Here is a 19,522-nt window from a genome sequence, read left to right on the forward strand (position 1 = left end):
CACGGGCTTAGTTGCTTCACGGCCTGTGGGATCTTCCCAGACCAGAGCTCAAACTGGTGTCCCTAGCATTGCAAGGCAGGTTCTTAACCACTGGACCCCCAGGGAAGCCCCACAGGTGTGTTCTGAGATGACTTGGGGCAGGGTGTGTTAGAAACATCCTCCACCCAGTTCACAAACATGGGTGCCTATTCTACACTGTGCCCTGTGTATCGTATCCTGGGGCTTCCTTGATGCCCATGACAATGGTTCTTATTCTCAAGATGCACCGTCTGTGGGGGCATAGGGTCAGCAAACAGGCCATGGCATGGCCGTGTGGCAAGTGCTAGGTGAGACATGAGCGCTGTGGGAGCACACTGGCCGCTGCTAAGTTGCTGCTAAGTCGCTTCGGTCGTTTCCGACTCTGTGCGACCTCATGGACAGCAGCCCACCAGGCTCCCCCCTCCCTGGGATTCTCCAGGCAAGAACACTGGAGTGGGTTGCCATTTCCTTCTCCAATGCATGAAAGTGAAAAGTGAAAGTGAATTCGCTCAGCTGTGTCCAACTCTTAGCTACCCCATGGACTGCAGCCTACCAGGCTCCTCCGTCCATGTGATTTTCCAGGCAAGAGTATTGGAGTGGGGTGCCATTGAGCACACTGGAGGGGCACCTAATTCAGTCCTGTGAATCCTGGAAGGCTCCCTGGAGGAAAGTGATTGACGTCCAAGTCAGACTTGAAGCCCAGGGAGAGGTTAACCTGGAACAGAGGGAACAGCGTGTGGGAAGGCTCAGAGACACTGATGGATGTCAGTCCAGTGTGAGGAGCGGGAGTGGCAGTCTTCTACCTGCCATGGCAAGGAATTTAGACTTGATCCTGGTGTACTGGGAAGCCGTTTAAGGCTTTTAAGCAGCTGTGGTTTAGCAGAGCAGGCTAGAAATGGATTGATGAGCAATACCAGCAGGGGATGCTGTTGGACTGAGCCACGGTGGTGGCAGGCGGGCTGAGTTCTAGCGGCTTAACACTATTGGCTGCTGAGTCTACTGAATGGGGTGGGGGGAGCAGGGGAGTCCGCGGTGATGCCAGTGGTCCTGACTAAGCCGGTAAGCGGCAGTGCCATTTCCTGAGACTGGGAGGGAAAGATGCTCCCCCATGTATGTCCGGATGGCAAAGTGCAGGGGACAGCTGGACGTGGGCCTGTTGCTCAGGGGAGAGCCAGCCCCATGACAGGACTGCCCAGCGGGCAGTGGCCGTGTCAACAGCACTGGGGGCACGGATGACAGCAGCCTTCGCAGTGGAAGGTGGGGTGGAAAGACTGAGGGCAGAAACTCTTTGAAAAACTTTGGCTACACAGAGGGGTGTTTGTTTTTTCATGAGCCAGGTGACTCATGCAGTTGAAACGCTCCTGGGGAGAAGCAGAGGAGGGAGGCTGGAGCCAAAGGGGGCAGTGAAGGCTGCAGAGCCAGGCCCCGAGGAAACAGGCAGGGTTGGTCAGGCCCAAGCCTAGGACACCGCTGATCGCGCAGGGAGGAGGGGAGGCTGGGCGTGGGTGGACGGAGGTCAGCAGGCTTTGTGCCAGGAGGCCGATAGCCTTGGCTTTCACCGTGGAGGGCGAGAATGAGTCATCTGCCAGGGAGGAGAAAGAAGGAGCTGGGTAGCAGCTGGCAAAGGTTTTAAGCAGCTGTCCAAACAGGAGTAAGCTGAGAAGGGAAACACCATTGCTTTGGGGGTGGAAGGCCTTCACCCACTCCCCACCATTTTACCTGGAAGTGGGCTAGCAGTTTAATGCCTGTGCTTTGGGGCACATGGACCTTTCTCCTTCGTTTTCAAATACTCAACTCTAGACAAGTTTATTGGTAATTTCACAGTATCCTTTCACAGGCTGACAAACAAATAGAAAACTGAATCTTACATCACGCACACATCCCTTTAGCAACTGCACGTGGTGGGTCAGACAGGAAAGCCCCCGTTTCTCTTCTTCCATCCAAGCCTTTTTAACCCAAGGCAGGACCAGTCTCGGCAGGTGTCATCGTAAGCCATCCTGTCGGCACAGACACCTCTGGGGTTTCCAGGACACTTCTGGCAGGGTTCTTAAAACTGAAACCTTAGAGGAAGGTTTTCACGCAGGAACCAACCAAATGCAGCTAAAACACACACCTACACCCCTCTGTTATAGAAGAGTTCTGTTTCTTTGGTTGCTGACTGAATTTCCTTTTCAAGCTCACTGCACTGTATCTAAAAAAACAAAGTTAAATTCTTAATATGCATATTCAGGTTTTTTGCCTTAGAAGTTAAAAAAGAATTTTTTTCAGGAGTTCCCCGTGTTCTAGTGGTTAGGACGTTAGGATTTGGAGCTTTCACTGCCAAGGGCCCCCGGGTTCAATCCCCGGTCGGGGAACGAAGATTCTGCAAGCCATGTAGTGTAGCAAAAAAAAAAGTTCAGAAAGCATCTGTTTCAGTCCAAGCTTTTCAGTGATGTCTAAAAAAAAAATTAACCTGGAATTCACTGGCAGTTCAGTGGTTAGGACTCCATTGCGGTCACTGCTGAGGGCCCGGGTTCAATCCCTGGTCAGGGAACTAAAATCCCACACACTGTGAGGCTTGCAGGATCTTAGCTCCCTGATCAAGGGCTGAGCCTGGGCCCCTTGCATTGCAAGTTCAGAGTCCTAACTACTAGACCATCGGGAAAGTCGCTTAAACACTTTCTTATGGAAAATTTCAAATATAAACAAATGCTGCAGCTCACACAATGTCTGAGGAGGTACCCTGGGCAGGGCCCTGGCAGAACCTCTCTTAGTCCCACATTCTATCTGTAAGCCACCCCAGGCAGGACAGGACCACCATTCAGCCACCTGATGCCCACCTTGGATCAACAAGCTATTTTAAATGTCCGGCAAATGCCAAGTCTTGCTTGGTGGGGGTTGGGGGTCGGGGGTGGTGATGGTGACAGCAACAAGCATTTCAGCCAAGAAATGCCGGAAATCAGTACCTACTACATCAGTAATGTCCTTGCTATCAGCAACAAGCCTTTGCAGAGGTATTATGACCTCCATCTGTCTTTAATAGAAACTAAGCCTCAGACAGTTTAAGCAGATTGACCAGGGTCATGGATGAGCTGGGAATCTGAGTCCAGGCAGTCTGACTCATCACAGATTATAATATATCCTGCTCTATAGAGCAGCAGGGGCTTCCCAGGTGGCACTAGTGGTAAAGATTCCAAGTGGTAAAGAATCTACCTGCCAATGCAGGAGACAGACTCGGGTTCAATCCTTGGGTCAGGAAGATTCCCCTGGAGTAGGAAATGGCAACCCACTCCAGTATTCTTGTCTGGGAAATCCCATAGACAGAGAAGCCTGGTGGGCTACAGTCCATGGGGCTGCAAAGAGTCGGACATGACTAAGCACGCACAGAACAGGTGTTACTGGCTGCACGTGAGCATTTAAGATTAAACTAGGTTAAAAATTCAATCCCTCAGTCATATTAGCCATGTTTCCAGTGCTCAAGAGCCAGCTGTGATGAGGGTCTACACATACTTAACAACACATACACAACGTTTCCATCATTGCGGAAAGTCCCATGGGATGGGGCGTCATATAGTATCTCATGAAGCTTTAAACTATCTCAAAGTTGTTTTTTTTTTTGAATGTCCCGGAAAAACACTTCGGATACACACTTAAGAAAAACAGAATCCAAAACTGTGCAAGTCATCTGCAGGGTGGGATTATGCGTAAATGATGTTATTTTGTTTTATTCCTCTGTAAACTTGGCCTGATTTTCAGAGAATGAGTTATCTCACTCTGATAATGAGAAGAGAGACATTTTTTTTTTTTTTAGAGGAAGTTGAAGTGGGACACTTACCCGTCCAATCTGTGGGAAGACACTAAAGGAAACTGGCACCATCAATCCCATGACGAGGATAGTACAAGAAAGCTTCAGGGTCCACAGTGACCATGGATTCTGCAGGAAAAACTGGGTCCTGTAAGAAAAAGGTACCAGGGCTTTTTAATTTAATTAAAAGAATTTAAAAGATGGCTTACTTAAATTTTTATTTATTTTTTTGGTCTCACCACACGGCATGCAGGGTCTCAGTTCCCCATCCTGGGATTGAACCCAGGCCACCTCCCAGGGAAGCCTGGACTCACCCACTGGACCATGAGGGATGTCCCTTCAGGGCTTTTTTAGAGGCCCGCCCTGTGCTCAAATGGCAGGCAAATTGTTTTGTGAGCAGCCGCAGGCCCAGCCTCCGTTCCTAATCACCCCGCAACAGGTGATACCAGCAGCTGCACAGATGGAGTGCTCTCTACACATCAGGCCTGGGTCAAGCACTTCATATGCATTTGCTCACCTGCTATCCCCCGACCCTATGAGGTCTGTGTTATCATCATCTCCTTCACACCAACAAGAGGATGCAGCCACCAACCGGGTAAGGACCTTGTCTAACATCTTCAAATTCTCAAAAGTGAGAGGTCAGATTCTAGGACCTGCGCCCTCCTCCCCTGGACTGTGACATTCTGACCCTGACCTCTGAGACTGTGGGAAGAAGGTGCAAGAAGCCTAGCCTGGGAAGTCAGAGACCTGGGGTCCTGGGGTCCATCTGGGGCTCGGCCACTGACAGACCCTGTGCCCTCCGGTAAGTCGCCTTCCCCTTCTGAGGCTTGAGATTTTTCAGAGGCAAAAATGAAAGGGTTGAGTCAGAAGGGCCACTGCGGCCAGTCTGCCTTGGATACTGTCATGGGTGTGGGACGAGGTCCCTTCCAGGTACCCCCAAGTCCCACCTGGAAATGAAGACCATCTCTCCCCATCAGGCAGGTGGTACCACTGTGCAGGCCTTGGAGGAGATCCCAGCTTTCCCAGAATCCCCCACAGAGGTCAGCCAGAGAGGAGCAGGGGGACCCAACCCAGCAGAAGTCCCCACACCCACCCAGCTGGATCAATCACGGGAAGTAAGAGTTGGACAGAACACTGCTGCTTCCTGAAATGCACTCCTTGTGTGGTCCAAGCAGAGGCTTCCTAGCTTAGCAGCCCAGACAGAGCAGGCTGGGCCAGCACCGGGCAGGTGACCCCTCCTGGACCAACAGAATCCTTTCCCAGGAGTTTGTGAACTGCGTGGAAGACAATCCCTGCCCTCAACCCCCCAAGGTTTGCTGTGTTTTTCTCTCCCATCCAGACACTGTGAGGACTTCCCTAGTGGTCTAGTGATTAAGGAGCCTCCCAGGTGGCGCTAGTGCTAAAGAACCCGCCTGCCAATACAGGTTAGACATGAGAGACGGGTTCAGTCCTTGGGTTGGGAAGATCCCCTGGTGGAGGGCATGGCAACCCACTCCAGTACTCCGCCTTCCAATGCAGGGAGTGTGGGTTTGATCCCTGGTTGGGTAATTAAGGTCCCACATGCTGTGAGGTATGGCCAAAAATTAAAAAAAAAAAAAAGGACACCGAAGGATATGAGCTGGGAGGTGGCCACAGTCACGTGTCAACGTGAAGAAGCCCCATGCACAGAGGGAAAGGAGGGGGAAAACACCCACAAAGGAGAAGAGAGGACTGTCCTGCACAAGAGTTCTGATCCGCTGCCGCAGGCCACTCCCCCCTGCCCTATTCCTGGTATCTAAACCAGCGCCTCTCCTCCTGTCCTAAGCTACTTCCTGCAAGTGGGGCCTCTCACACTAGCTGACCCCAGGCTTTCCTCCTAACAGGCCATGGCAGGGACTTCCCTGATTGTCCAGTGGTTAAGATGCAGTGCTGCTAATGCAGGGGGCCTAGGTTTGATCCGTGGTTGAAGAATTAGATCCACAAGCCACAGCCAAAAGATCCTGCATGCCACAAGTAAAAACTGGCACGGCCAAATGAATAAATATTAAAATGAATAAATAAAGGAATGGCAGTCAACTGATTCTGGGCCACTTAAGCTAATTTAGCACATGCTTGGAACGAAGAGGGGAAAGAGACTTGAGCAACATCCATAGCACATGAGAGCTGGGAAAGAAAAGTGAAAAAGCGAAAGTGTTAGTCACTCAGTCATGTCTGATTCTGTGACCCCATGGACTGTAGCCTGCCAGGCGCTTCTGTTCCTAGAATTCTCCAGGCAAGAATACTGGGGTGAGTTGCCAGGCCCTTCTCCAGGGCCCGCAAATCCTCCAAACTCATCTATCAACAGAAATGAGGAATCGAGCCTCAGCAGGTGCAGGGACACGCCCATGGAGTAGATGTAACTGAGGACAGAGCCTGGGGGAGGGTCCAGGTTTGTTGGAATGTGTACATCAGGATTTCCAGACCTGCCCTAAATCAATCTTGCCATCTTAATGGTAATGAAGACTGTTTAGAAGGAAGATTCCTAAAGCACCTTCTTCCCATCCCGCTCATCAGGTTCAGTATTTGACAGATTTTATACGATTTTGATGGTCAACATGTTTGTTCCTTCCCAGGGATATAAGCATACCTCTTACCTTTTAAAAAAGTATGCGAAGACTTCAGGGATAAATGCAGAGGTCCCAAACAGCACAACTCTGGATGTTGCTGTATCTTTAACAGCCTAGAGGAAATGAAAAGAAAGCAGCTTAGCACATGGAGTGGGATGATTTCCAGGGATCTTGCAACTCACGACAGAGACTGGCAAGCTACCATTCTCCCCTCTCTGCACGTGCAAAGAGCTGGAAGCAGCGCTTGACCTGCACATGTACAGAAGATGCCTGGAGTTGGTGCCTGGAGTGATCGGAGATGAGATTGACCTATCCCTGACTCCACAATGGTCTCCATCCCTCTCACCAGCCACCCCAAATAAAACATTAAGTACAAGCAGAAGCAGCTGACAGATAAATCCTTACTTAGAACCAAGTGGCAGTCCCTTTGCTGGAAAAGATAGATTTGCCACTGAGGACATCTCCACGTTTTTCTTTCAGTCCAGGACTCTGCACACCAACCTTCCTCTCCTGAACCGCCCCCAGTTAATCCCACTCCTTCCAGTAGGGGAAGCCCAGCTCTGAGTGCACTGGCATGGCATCATGTCCGCATGTAACATGCATGAGTCTGCCTGCATGCACCCATCTTTTGCTTGTGTGATGAACAGTGTGTTATAAAATTTTATTTTGCATAAACATGTATGTATAGTCTATACCGTGTTGCCATCTTTTCTATAATATACGTTACTCTCTATATTGAACCTTTAAACATATCACTGACAGTACGAGTTATATGCACAAAATCAGGTGTATTCAAGGGCAACATCGGAGATGTTCAAGGGAAATTTTGACTATAGATGACACTTGCATTGGAACGTCAGAACCCAACCCCTAGGTACATGCTCAGTGCAAGATAGACAGGCACTCTGCCCACTCTGCCCTCCCCTGAAATCTGTTTTGTGCACTTCTGGCCTCCTGTGACCCTGTGGCTACAGCCCATTGTCCAGGCTTCTCTGCTGTGGCCCACATGCCTGTTTTCTGCCTAGGACACTAATGCTCAGCTCATCTGATCCCCTGCAGGAATGCCCTTCCCTGACGAGGACGGAGGGCTGCAAGGAGGGTGGCTTTTAAAAATAACCTTTCAGGAATACAAGATAAAGTCACTCGACTCCAAGAAGAGAAGAGTGGTGGCTGAGCCTGGTGTGTTTCGGTGTCAGCAGGGCAAGGCCGGCCTCTCTCCATTTGTCTTGTGTGGAAGGGAAGACATTCCAAACCAGACACCGGTCATGAGGAGACACTGTGAGACGTGAGATGGCCTGCAACTGAGTACCCAACACAGCTAGTCAAAGGAAAACAGCATGGACTAGGCTCCTGAAATCTGATCAAAGGTGCCCTATTACAATCAGATATTGCTGGTTACGCAGTTTCTGAAATTTTAGCTGAAGAAAAGAACCCTTCCGGTGACAGGGAAGTGACGAAAGGATGTTCAAGCTTACGCAGGGTCACAGACACTTTATTCTTAAGAGGAAGATCAGCTTTTTTAAGTAGATCATCAAACCTTTCTTTCACCCTAAATTGGCCGTGTTGCAAACAAGGAAGCTCCTCTCAATAAGATGGGCTAGATAACTGGGTAGCTAGCAGGGCCTGAGGCTCCCTCCCAGCCCCTGGAGAGAAGCGATGCTGACCAGTGAGGGGGTGGGTCTCCAGAGCCCAGCAGAGCGCCCGAGAGGTGGGAGGTGCTGAAGAACAACTTGTGGATTAAGCATTTGCTCTCTTGCTTCTCACCATGCCCTGCAGTTAAAATTCAGTTGAAGAAAAATGCCAACACACATCCACACACAGAGTTGTACACAAGTGGTCAGAGCGGCATCAGGGGCAACAGCCAAAAATTGGACACAATCCAAATGTCCATCGCCTGAGGAGTAGACAAGCAACACGTGGTACAGCCATACAGTGGAAGACTACTCGGCAATAAAAAGCAACGCACTATCAATGCATTAAAAGATGGATGAACCTCAAAAGTCAAAGAGGCCAGACGCAAAAATACTGTGATTCACTTGCATGGAACTTCTAGAAAAGGTAAAACAATGAAGACATAAAGCAGATCAGTGTTTCCCTGGGGGTGGGGGTGGGAGGGGGACTGACTGAAATGGGCACGCGACAAAATTTTCAGGGGGATGAAAATGTTCTAAAATTGGACTGCGGCGGGACTTCCCTGGTGGTCCAAGGGCTAAGACTCTGTGCTCCCAGTCTTGGTCAATCCCTGGTCAAGGAACTAGATCCTACAAGCTGCAACTAAGAGTTTCTGCACACCGTAACTAAGACCCAGTAGAGCCAAATACTAAAAATTGAAATAATAATAAAATAAATCTCGATATATATTTGGGTTCTCTGGTAGCTCAGCTGGTCATGAATCCAACTGCAATGCAGGAGATCCCAGTTCGATTCCTGGGTTGGGAAGATCCGCTGGAGAAGGTGGCGCTAGTGGTAAAGAACCCTCCTGCTAAGGCAGGAGACAGAGGAGACGTGGGTTCAATCCCTGGCTTCAGAAGATCCTCTGGAAGAGGAGGGCGTGGCAACTGACTCCAGTATTCTTGCCTGGAGAAACCCACAGACAGAGGAGTCTGGTGGGCTACAGTCCATAGGGTTCCAAAAGAGTCAGACACGACTGAAGCAACTTAGCACAGCACACACTTAATGTATTTATATAAATGACTAATAGATGGTCAGATATTCTATTGGTTCTGTTTTTCTGGAGAACCCAGATACCATTTAAACATCAGAGTGCAAATGTAAACTCTCTCTGAGCATCATGAGAAAAGACAGATCAGAAAAGGCTGAAGGGAGATGTGAATTTGTTACCAGCTCTCAGACTGACAATTAAATTCTTTGCCCCAAAGGCAGGCAGCTTACAGCTCCAAGGCGTGCATCCCCTACCTTTGTCCCAGCTTTTCTGGAGTAACCTATGACATTGCCTTCCTTGTCCATGACCTCGATCCCGCGCACGGGCTCCAAACTTCGGGAAGCGATCACATTCATCCCACTGAGCTGGGCTGTGGGCGTAAAGAAGGAAACAGAGGGATGAGTGAGGGTCCGGTGAAGGGACATGTTTTTGAGGTCACGCCTCTTTCTCTGATGGGTGTGCTTTGCCGATCCATGGGTGGTCACCTGACACATATGAGGTCAGCTCTCTCCTGGGCTGTAGAGTCAGGGTCAGAACTGCTGGCCTCTCAGTCTTGGATCCTGACTACAACCCAGCCCCAGGTCCCGACACCCTTGACGGGATTCCCAGAAAAACTCCAGGGCCCTTGAAATATGCCTGCCTTCTTTTCTGAAACTGGCTTGACCTAGTTTCTATAACATAATTTCCCAGATTTTACCACTGACCTAATTCTGCCAACTCTTCAAGCTGCTTTGATTTCCAAGCCCAAATGCTGAGTGTGAATTACTGAACTTGCAGGGTGGCAAATTTAAAACAGTTGGTTGATATCTCTGTCCCTCCCTTGGAGTCAGACCACTGGTTTGAAATCCCCAAGACTACTACTTCCTCCCTGTGTAACCCTAGAAAATCTCCCTAACTGCCCCTTGCCTCAGTCTCATCTGTAAATGGGGATAATATTACCTGCCCCTAAGTTGTTGTCAAGATTCAGTGACATAATATATGGACAAGGCTTGTACAGTCTTTACAAAAAGATGGAGACGTAGAGAATGGACATCAGAGGGGGTGGGGATGGGGGACGAACTGGGAGACTGGGATTGCCGTACATACACTACCATGTGTAAAACCGAGAGCTAGCGGGAAGCTGCTTCGCAGCACAGGAGCTTAGCTCAGCGCTCTGTGATGACCTGGAGGGATGGGATGGGGCGGTGGGAAGGAGGTTCAAGACTGAGCGTAAATGTGTATACACACACACACACACACACACACACACACACACACACACACACATATAGCTGATTCACTTTGCTATACAGCAGAAACTAACAACATTGTAAAGCAATTATATTCCAATAAAAAATTTTTAAAATAATAAAATATCAATTGGAGTATAATTAATATTATAAATATAAACATATTTATTTATATAGATATAAATAAATAAAATGTAATTTGTGTTTCCAGGTTTGTGTTCATCCTTTGACAACTTAAGGGGTATCTACAGAGAAAGCGTCATTTCTCAAAACAAAGATCCCCATCTGGACCTGGGGGCACCAGCAAGCTGTAAATGGTGGCTTCTCACCAGTTCCCATGAGGCCCAGGGACTGGGGTACCCCTGAAGATGGAGGCAGGCTCCTGCTTACCGAGGATGATGACGGGAATGACGTTTCTGCTCAGAATGCTATTCATTGAAAGCCTTACTTGGAGCAAACGAGGGAATAACTAGAAAATGAGAGAGACAAATCATTATTGCATGGGACCAGCAGAGAGCTAGTGTCAGCTTAGTTTCTGTTATAGGGCAAGACCCTGCAAGTTGTCTCCTCATATTTCTTGTTTTAATTCCTGCGACACTGAAGAGTTCTCCCTGATCATCAGAGGAACACTTGGAGACTTAGGCTACAGAACATGTCCAGAGTCACTAAGATGTTAAGGATTTGAGCCAAGATGTGAACCCAGGCTCACCAGACTCTGAAGTCTACATTTTCACTCATTACAGTATCCTGACATTGAAAGCAACACACAATTTGTGTAACATGTTTACAAACATGACATTATTCTTTTTTTGGTTGCATAGCGCTGCATATGGGATTTTAGTTCCCTGACCAGGGATCAAACCTACACCCCCTGCAGTGGAAGTTCAGAGTCTTAACCACTGGACCACCAGTGAAGTCCCCTGAATTAATTTTTTTAAGAAAGATAACAGTACTGAGTCCATGCCTAGAAACTTAGGGGAAAAAAAAATCACATAATTTTGGGGTTATAGGATTACAGGTAACTTTGATTTTCTTCTTTATGTCTTAATCGTACTTTCTAAATTCAGTTAGAACATAAAGTTTTGATTCTGAGGAGTAAAAGATTTGACACATTTTAAAAATACATACGCCCAAAAAAGTTGAAGACACAATCACTCCTGCTCCTAGTAATAAGCTCTCATATGCACGACGATCCTAGGGAAAAACAAAGGTTCATATTTAGCAAATAGCACAGTTTTACCCAGAAAAGATAATTCCAACAAACACACAAAATCACCAAAAGAAAGACTGTGAAACTGCATGGCCTCTGGGCTTCGTACTACTCACATAGCTTGCATTTCCATTGACGATGTTGAAGACTGTACTGTAGGTGTAGAAGGAAGCCTGCAGGGAGACAGAGGTGAACACGTCACATTTTGGTTTCAAGTGTAACAAATTCAATAATTCTGAAGTAGAAAGAATTGCTACCTGAGGTAAGATCATGGACTTCAGATTTTTCACTGGGAGCATCGACAGAAATAGCTGTAAAGAAAGTAAAGCAGATACAGACTACTATATATGAAATAAACAAGGACCTACTGTGTAGTACAGGGAACTATACCCAAGATCTTGCAATAACCTACAATGGAAAAGAATCTGAAAAAGAATACATATACAATGAATCACTCTGCTGTAAACCTGAAACACTGTAAATGAAGTATACTTCAATTAAAGAAAATAAAGCAGAGCTGAGAGTGTCTTGGGGGCGGGGAGGGAAGGCTTGCGGTACACAGAATCTCCCCAGGAAGATGTGGAACAGTCCCCAAGAGTGGGGCAAGAAGCAGATGTGGATGCTGGGGGCAAGTGGCCAGTGGCCAGATGGTGTTGGACGGGCCCCCATGGGCAGTGAGAGCTCGGGGCGGTGGCTGGGGGTGGGGCTCACAGTGGTCCCTGTCTCCAGATGTGCAATCGAGCAGGGTGGCTGAGAAGCATCATTTTAATTTATTTTAAATTAAATTTGCAGGCAGCAGACCAGTGCTGTCACTTAGTAAGCATGCCTCACGAAAGCCAAGGTGGACAGCCTCACTGGGGGTGATTCCGGGTCCCAGGGGAGGGCCTGCCTGATTGGGGAGGGGGGAGCTTGGGGAGAGGAGGTGACAGCCAGTGATATGGGCCTGTGCCACAGAGTATGTCCTAACTCATCAACCTTCCCCTTAGCGCTTGGCACATGGTGGGTATTCAGAGAAAGGGTTACCTTGTGACATTGTGTATCCTCAACAGGCCCTGATGCCCGGGAGGATAAGTAGGGGTGGGGTGTGGACAAGGGTCAGAGGTGAGAGGTCCTAAGCATCTATCAGGCAGTCACGGGACAGGGTCCCAGAGCTTAGGAGATGGATGGACGTCCTCCTGACCCCTTGGCTTCTTAGTGGTGAATGGCAGCTTACTCACCGTGGGCGCCGTGAAAGGCAGGAGAGCTGGTGAAAAAGACGAGAGGGTCAGTGACGGCAGAGAGGGTGGAAAACTGCCCACCCTGAAGCCTCTTCTCAGGCACGGGAGTCAAAGGATATTTTTTATGCACTTTTCTTTCTAATAAAAATAATAACTACCTCGGAGAAGGCAACCCCACTCCAGTACTCTTGCCTGGAAAATCCCACGGACAGAGGAGCCTGGTAGGCTGCAGTCCATGGGGTCGCTAAGAGTTGGACACGACTGAGCGACTTCACTTTCACTTTTCACTTTCATGCATTAGAGAAGGAAACGGCAACCCACTCGTGTTCTTGCCTGGAGAATCCCAGGGACGAGGGAGCCTGGTGGGCTGCCGTCTATGGGGTCACACAGAGTCCTACACGACTGAAGTGACTTAGCAGCAGCCTAAGGCAAAACTTAAAACCAGCACAGCAGAGGAAGACCTGACCAGGCTTTCTCTCATTGAGGGTAAACGGTCACTTGTTGCAAGTCTTTGTTCATCCTTCCAGGTGAATTCAATCCATCTGTGACACTGTGGCTTATAATAAGACATATGTATTTGGTCTTCATCCCTATTCCTGGCACAGAGATCCTAAAACCCTTGAAATTTCCGAAGTGAGAAGGGGGATAAAGGTGAAAGGAGTGTCTCTTATTCTTTTTTTTTTTTTAATTTATTTGGCTGTACCAGGTCTTAGCTGCGGCACACAGGATCTAGTTCCCTGGTGAAGGATTGAACCTGGGCCCCCTGTGTTGATAGCATGGAGTCTTAGCCACTGGACCAAGTGCCTCTCATTCTTCAAAGCAAGCCCCTTTCAACCACACCTGAGATAATGTCAATGTGGTGACTTTGGGAAAGCACCGAAGGAGGGGGCTGGTTGCCAGGGGAACCAACCACATGACTTGGCGGGAGGCAAGGTTTTCTAAAGTTACAAACCACTTATGAAAATTAGAATCAACTCACCTGCAGGTCGAAAAGGACCAGGGATTAGTCTGCTATTGTCAGGATGCACTGTGGACTTCAGAAGGGTAAACACAAAGGTGAGTCTGATGTTTGGTTTTGTTATTTTAGGCTAAAAATTAGGATGGGGCTGAAACTTACAAGACTTCTCTTCCAAGCTTCTTGTATCTAAAAAGAGAAAGACCAAGCAATAGCTTTTAAAGGTGGCTCAGCAGACAAAATAGCTCCTCTCCAGTTTCATTTCTGGTACCACCTTTGCTCCACCTTTCAGAGTGGAGGGTGAACTGTTTTCTACCACGAGGGGCAGAGCAGATCAAAACAAGTAAATCAAATGAATGAACTAACAAGAAGCAAAAATAAGAGCCACACAAAAATGACCAAAACATTAAAAAGCCCCCCAAGCCTGTGACCTTGGAGAGGCCAACATCTAACTCGCCCCTTGGGGGAGTCCCTGAACGCAGCCAGCCTCCCCCGGCTCAGAGAGGAGCAGGCTGCATGCACACCATGCCATTAGCCAAGTCACTGTAACAAAGCCAGGTGTGAGTTCAGAGGCCCCAACAAGTTCTTAGAAAAACCAAGTTAAACATGCGAGCTTTCCGCAGGCTGCCTCAAGGGATTTATGTTTGTGGGCTCTGGAAAGCCCCATTCGCTGCAAGGTAGATAACAAACACTGGGCTTAAGACTTTGGGCAGGGGCTGTAACCCCGCCCCGTAACACTGCTTCTAACAGGGAGCAGATTCTGACTTCAGAGGCCTGCCAGAATTCTGGAATTTGCCATGGGGCTCAGGAGTCAGCTACAGAGAACACCTATAGCAGGTACTGCAACTGCCAATCTCTGTTGCACAGGAGGAACCTATGCTTTTTTCCCCTTAATACTAGTTCCTAACAGTCATATCTCATATTCATTTAGCTTACAAGAAGGAGTCCTAACTATATTTTAAAAGCTAACCCAACTGAGTAGTGTTTATGAAGACAAAATCCCACCTGAGTTCAGACCATGCAGTTGGAATTACCTGAATACAGCCAAGCCCAGCCTTGAGCCAGGCACACCTGGGAACAAGAAACATACCCTTTTGTCCTCCAGGTCACCTCTGGATGCATCTTCATTTGTTAACAACAGTTGCCTCGATTTTTCTATTTTTTCCTACAATTAGATATAAAGAAATCAAGCAATGATCTCAACTTCAGATTTATCCACAGACTGAAGAATCACATGCTTACTAACACCTGATTTTAATTTTTTTTTTTTTTTTGACTTCTCCAAGAGGCTTGCAGGATCTTAATTCTTGATCAGGGATTGAACCCACACTCAGTATTCCACTGCATGAATATACCATTTTATATTTCTCTATTTCCCTACTGATGTGCATTCAGCTTGTTTCTTATTTTTCTCTATTATGAACAAAATGACAGGGAACATTTATTTGAGCACAAAGATGGGAGTGTCCCTGTGGATCTGGCTGAAAGTGTCATTGCCGGTCTATCATGAAGGGTTTCTCTTCCTCTTCATCCCTCAGCCACACCTGGTTCAAACTCTCATCTTTCACTTAAACAATTGAGTCATCACCTGACATGATCATAGTCTGGGTCCCTCTGGTTACTCACATGGCTAAGTAAAAATCCCTCTTGTCTGAAAGATACATAAGAACTGCCTGGTTCCCCTGAGTTAAAAGACCCAGTAACTGGGTGAGCTGGCCCCTGTCCCCCTCCCCTCTGCTTACAGTCCTGTCTTCCTGACAGCTCCTCCCTGGCCCACCCTCCCTCCCTCCCAGCCTTCTTTTAACAGCCTCCCCCAATTCCCTGCCACAGCCTGCCTTTGGAGCCCTGGGTCAAGGTCTGTGACTAGCTTTGCTAGTCTCTCCTCCATTACCAGGGAGGTTTGTTTTGATTCCCTTTGAAACCACCAGCACCAGGCCCAGTGTTATGTTGGTTGTTGTTTAGTCAATAAGTTGTGTCCAACTCTTTTGTGGCCCCATGGACTGTAGCCCTCCAGGCTCCTCTGACCATGGGATTTCCTAGGCAAGAATACTGGAGTGGGTTGCCATTTCCTTCTCCAGGGGATCTTCCAAACCCAGGAATTGAACCTGTGTCTCCTACATTGCAGGCAGATTGTCTACCACTGAGTCATTCACCCAGGAAGCCAGGATTTGGTACTACCTGTTAAATGGATGTCTGTTTTTATGTAGCAAACTTCCAATCTCACAAGTTCATTCACAAGGAGTAAAAACATGATAATATACATGGATTCTGCTATCTCAACTGCTTTGAAAAGGGAGATACAACCTTCACATTTCAGAATAAAACCGGAAATTCACTATTTTGAAAACAAGAAAATACTTACAATGGAAAGGACCAAATTCGTAGGATCCAGCAATTCTGTCCACTGAAGAAATCTTTGAATAAAAGACTTAAAAGGGGCAGGAGCACCAGAGAGGTGAATGGCAGCAGAAAAACAAAAACAGGTAATAATAACAGTTAACATTTTCAGAACCTCATAGGGCCTTCTCTTTGCAGCATCTCCTAGAATCCTCACAACATCCCCATCTTACAGGTGAAGACACTGAAGCTTCCAAGGGCTCATGAATGTACTCAAGGAAGCCCAACCAGGAAATGACCCAGTGGCCTGTGCTCTTCACTTCAAATTGCTCTTGAGGATTAAAAGCCCAGACTTTAGAGTCAAATAGAGTCAAATGTTCACTCCCCACATATCACCTTGAAGCACTGCCTAGAAAGGTGTTAGAACCTGTTTCTTCACACCCCTCGGGTGATTATAAGGCTTGCATCGTTGCAACCCTATGGACTGTAGCCTGCCAGGCTCCTCTGTCCATGGGATTCTCCAGGCAAGAATACTGGAGTGGGTTGCCATTTCCTCCTCCAGGGGATCTTTGCGACCCAGAGATTGAACCGAAGTTTCCTGCACTGCTGTGGATTCTCTACCAGCGTTACCTGGAAAGCCTGGTTATAAGGCTTAACTCCAGTCATAAAGAACTGGACTCTCCAGTAAAGGCTGAATAAAGGCAGTTTGGTTCACATATGGAGAAAGGAGGCTTGGTTTGCTTCCCAAAGCCCGCAGACTTTGCAGTGACTCCCTCTTTGAGACCTGCCTCTGCTAGGAGTCCCTGGTGGCTCAGAGGTTGAAGTGTCTGCTTGGGATGCAGGAGACCTGGGTTCGATCCCCTAGGGAAGGAAAATGGCATGGAGGGAGGAGCCTGGCTACAGTCCATGGGGTCACAAAGAGTCGGACACGACTGAGAGACTTCACTTTCACTTCCTGCTAAGACAGCTTGAGTTCCTTGTCCTTGACTTTCCCACCTAAGAGAACAGAGCTAAGCTCTACTCAAGGTCAAGGATGAATGAGAACACTCTGGAAACATGCTGTCCAATTAACCACATGTGGCCGGGCCAATTTGAGATGTGCTGTATGTGGAAACCATACACAAAAGACTTCTAGAGAAAAGGATGTAAGAAATCGCATTCACAATTGTTTATATCGATTACATGTTGAAATGTTAATATTTTGTTTCTACTGGGCTAAATGCAATATGTTATTAAAATTACAAGGTAAAAAGTCATATATATTTTTTTAATGTGACTACTAGAAAATTTGGAATTACCCACGTGGCTCCATCCTATTTCTATTGGACAGCGCCTCCGGGCCACTGCCTGGAGGCGGGGCTTCCCACAGCCCGTCATCTCACAGTCCGGTGGCCGAGCCTATAGACTCCTGGGGAGCTCCTGGGGAGGACCTGTTTTTGTGCTTCTCCAACCTGGTGCTCAGCAATAGCCTGGGCAGCAGAAGCAGACCCCTGAGGGGTGGGGAGTGACTTCTGGTTCGTGCGATCTGCAGGGTGACACTGTGTTACCCTCCCTAGCCAAGTCTGCGGCAGAGGCCACGCACGCTAACCGCCGTGGCCGTCGGCATCCTGCAAGCCTGGCTTTCCCTTCCCCTCCCCGGGGTCTGAGAGGGGAAGGCGGGTGCTGCGACCACGTGGCCTGCTCAAGGTCACGGCGGCCAGCGACGACTCCAGGCCGCGCGGCTCGCGCCCTCCCCGCCCCCAGCTGCGCCGGGCCCGGGCCGTACTTGGCGTTCGGTGATCCAGAAGCGCACGTTGGGTTCCATGCGGTCGGCGGCGCCGCTGCACCCTGGAAGCCGCCCGGCCTCCGGCGCTTCTTCCTCCTCTTCCGGGTTCCTCTTCCTGGGACCTTAAGAGCTGCCAGGAAAGGCCGCGGCGGCCGGGCCTGGCGGGGAGGAGGAGCCCGGCGGCGAGCTCCGCCCCGGGCGCGCGCGCGTCCCCTGTCCCGGCTCCCGGCTTCCAGGCCCGCGCGCCCTCGGCTCCTCAGTACCGCGTGCGCTCTGTTCCCGCTCCTGGGTTCCTGCACCCCTGCTGTCGCCTGGAGCCCACCTTCCTCATAGGCCAGGTCTTCCCAACCTTGTTCCTTACTTTCAGGTAGGCTGGCCGCCTCCAGGCCTAGACGGGGCACCTATGTAACCCCCATATCACGGGACCTACAGCGAAGATCCGATCTGGGGCGCGTGGCACCTTCCACAGCCTCACCCTGCACTCCTGCAGCGTCTGACCGTCTCGAGCACAGGTTTTTTTTTACCCACGGAAATCCCTTTGATTGCACGGGATGTAGGGTAGGACTACATAATTTGTGCGGCCCAGTGGTACCTCTTTTTCGAATTTTCGGAAGTCGACTTGAGAGCATTAAACCAAGCCCCGGGGCCCTTCTAAGTTCCCTAGCCCTGCCTCCCAGGCAGTGTCTCTGCCCAAGGGCTTTCCCCTTGCTCTGGGGCAAATCCAGTTTCTTCTGTTGAACTTGAGAACAGGTGAAGTGACATGAAGTGAAGTCGCTCAGTCGTGTCCGACTCTTTGCGACCCCATGGATGGTAGCCTACGGGTCTCCTCCGTCCATGGGATTTTCCAGGCAAGAGTGCAGGTAGAGACACTTGTGGAGGAAAATGTGCCTTCCTTCTGCCTCCATCCAATTCCGCAGCACTGGGGTGTGTGAGGGTTATGTGTGTTTGTGGAAGGCTGGATGTTGAGGGTGTTCAGGGGGCTCCTCAGGAGTCCTAGGTTAGCGACCTGGTGCCATGGAATACTTGGTTGTGAGACCCTGGTCAAGTCAGTATCTTCAAGTCTACTTTCTCATCTGTAAAATGATGACAATAATTGTATCTGTTGTGTTTTTGTTGTCGGTCCAATGAGATAAGACATGTGAAAGCCCTAGCAGTGCTGGGTCCATAGGACGTGCTCAGTCTGGACCACTTGCAGCCAGTTGGCCTTTGCCCTCCCTTTGACTTCCCCTCCTGGAATATGAGAGTAGTTCATGGTTTTCTTCAGGCCCATGTGGCCTCTCAGCTCCCACAGGTCACTTTTTCTTATCTCCAAGACTTCATCTCCTCCTCCAGGAAGACTTTCTTGATGCCCATAGCCAGGTAAGGGGTCCCCCTCCTCAGAGTTCCCCGGAATGCATCTATCGCACCGAAGTATTTAGCACATCTGTATTATCCTGCTGGCTCTACTCCAAGTATGTCACAAATCCAGCCCAGCTGACCTGCTTTCCTCTCTGCACTGTTATGGGGTCTAGTCTTAACCAAGGAGCCAGAGTGATCCTCTAAGAACAAGATGATGTAACTCTTCTCAAAACTTTTCTGCCATTTCCCATCTCAGAATAGAATCCGAAGTCCTTAGCTTGCCCATAAAGCACTCTGGGCTCCCCATTACCATTCTCCTCCTTCACAGGTCCGGTCACATGGTCCTTCTTCACCCACCCCAAGTCCACTCTTGCCTCAGGGCCTTTGCACCTGTCATTCGCTTTGCCTAGAACCTTTTTATC

The 19,522-nt window shown here is 48.9% G+C and overlaps 1 protein-coding gene across 2 annotated transcripts; it reads right to left on the reverse strand.

Annotated features, from left to right (window-relative positions):
• Window positions 1-1,859: 1,859 nt before the first annotated feature.
• SFXN4 (sideroflexin 4) lies at window positions 1,860-17,897 on the reverse strand. 2 transcript variants are annotated; one of them, XM_068961610.1, is made up of 14 exons: window positions 17,763-17,897; window positions 16,023-16,088; window positions 14,751-14,825; window positions 13,823-13,849; window positions 13,685-13,739; window positions 12,706-12,731; window positions 11,746-11,799; window positions 11,605-11,661; window positions 11,407-11,472; window positions 10,669-10,747; window positions 9,304-9,419; window positions 6,415-6,500; window positions 3,833-3,950; window positions 1,860-2,209 (listed from the first exon to the last, which is right to left on the reverse strand). In XM_068961610.1, the coding sequence occupies exons 1-14, from the start codon at window positions 17,799-17,801 to the stop codon at window positions 2,132-2,134; spliced, it is 942 nt and encodes a 313-aa protein (XP_068817711.1). In that variant the 5' UTR covers window positions 17,802-17,897; the 3' UTR covers window positions 1,860-2,131. The 2 variants fall into 2 exon arrangements, with proteins under 2 accessions (XP_068817711.1, XP_068817712.1); XM_068961611.1 differs by lacking the exon at window positions 16,023-16,088.
• Window positions 17,898-19,522: the final 1,625 nt, after the last annotated feature.

The sequence above is a fragment of the Capricornis sumatraensis genome, chromosome 23 (assembly GCF_032405125.1).
Source record: "Capricornis sumatraensis isolate serow.1 chromosome 23, serow.2, whole genome shotgun sequence".
In the NCBI taxonomy this organism is placed as follows: domain Eukaryota; kingdom Metazoa; phylum Chordata; class Mammalia; order Artiodactyla; family Bovidae; genus Capricornis; species Capricornis sumatraensis.

What these genes read in the sequence shown, in the direction of transcription:
- SFXN4 (XM_068961610.1), bottom strand. Translation starts at nt 17,801, where the DNA reads ATGGAACCCAACGTGCGCTTCTGGATCACCGAACGCCAA. An exon ending in TGCCTTTCACGGCGCCCACG is followed by an intron (nt 11,800 to 12,705) that starts GTGAGTAAGCTG and finishes CTTTCTTTACAG; the next exon opens with CTATTTCTGTCGATGCTCCC. An exon ending in CCAGAAAAGCTGGGACAAAG is followed by an intron (nt 6,501 to 9,303) that starts GTAGGGGATGCA and finishes CATTTCCTCTAG; the next exon opens with GCTGTTAAAGATACAGCAAC.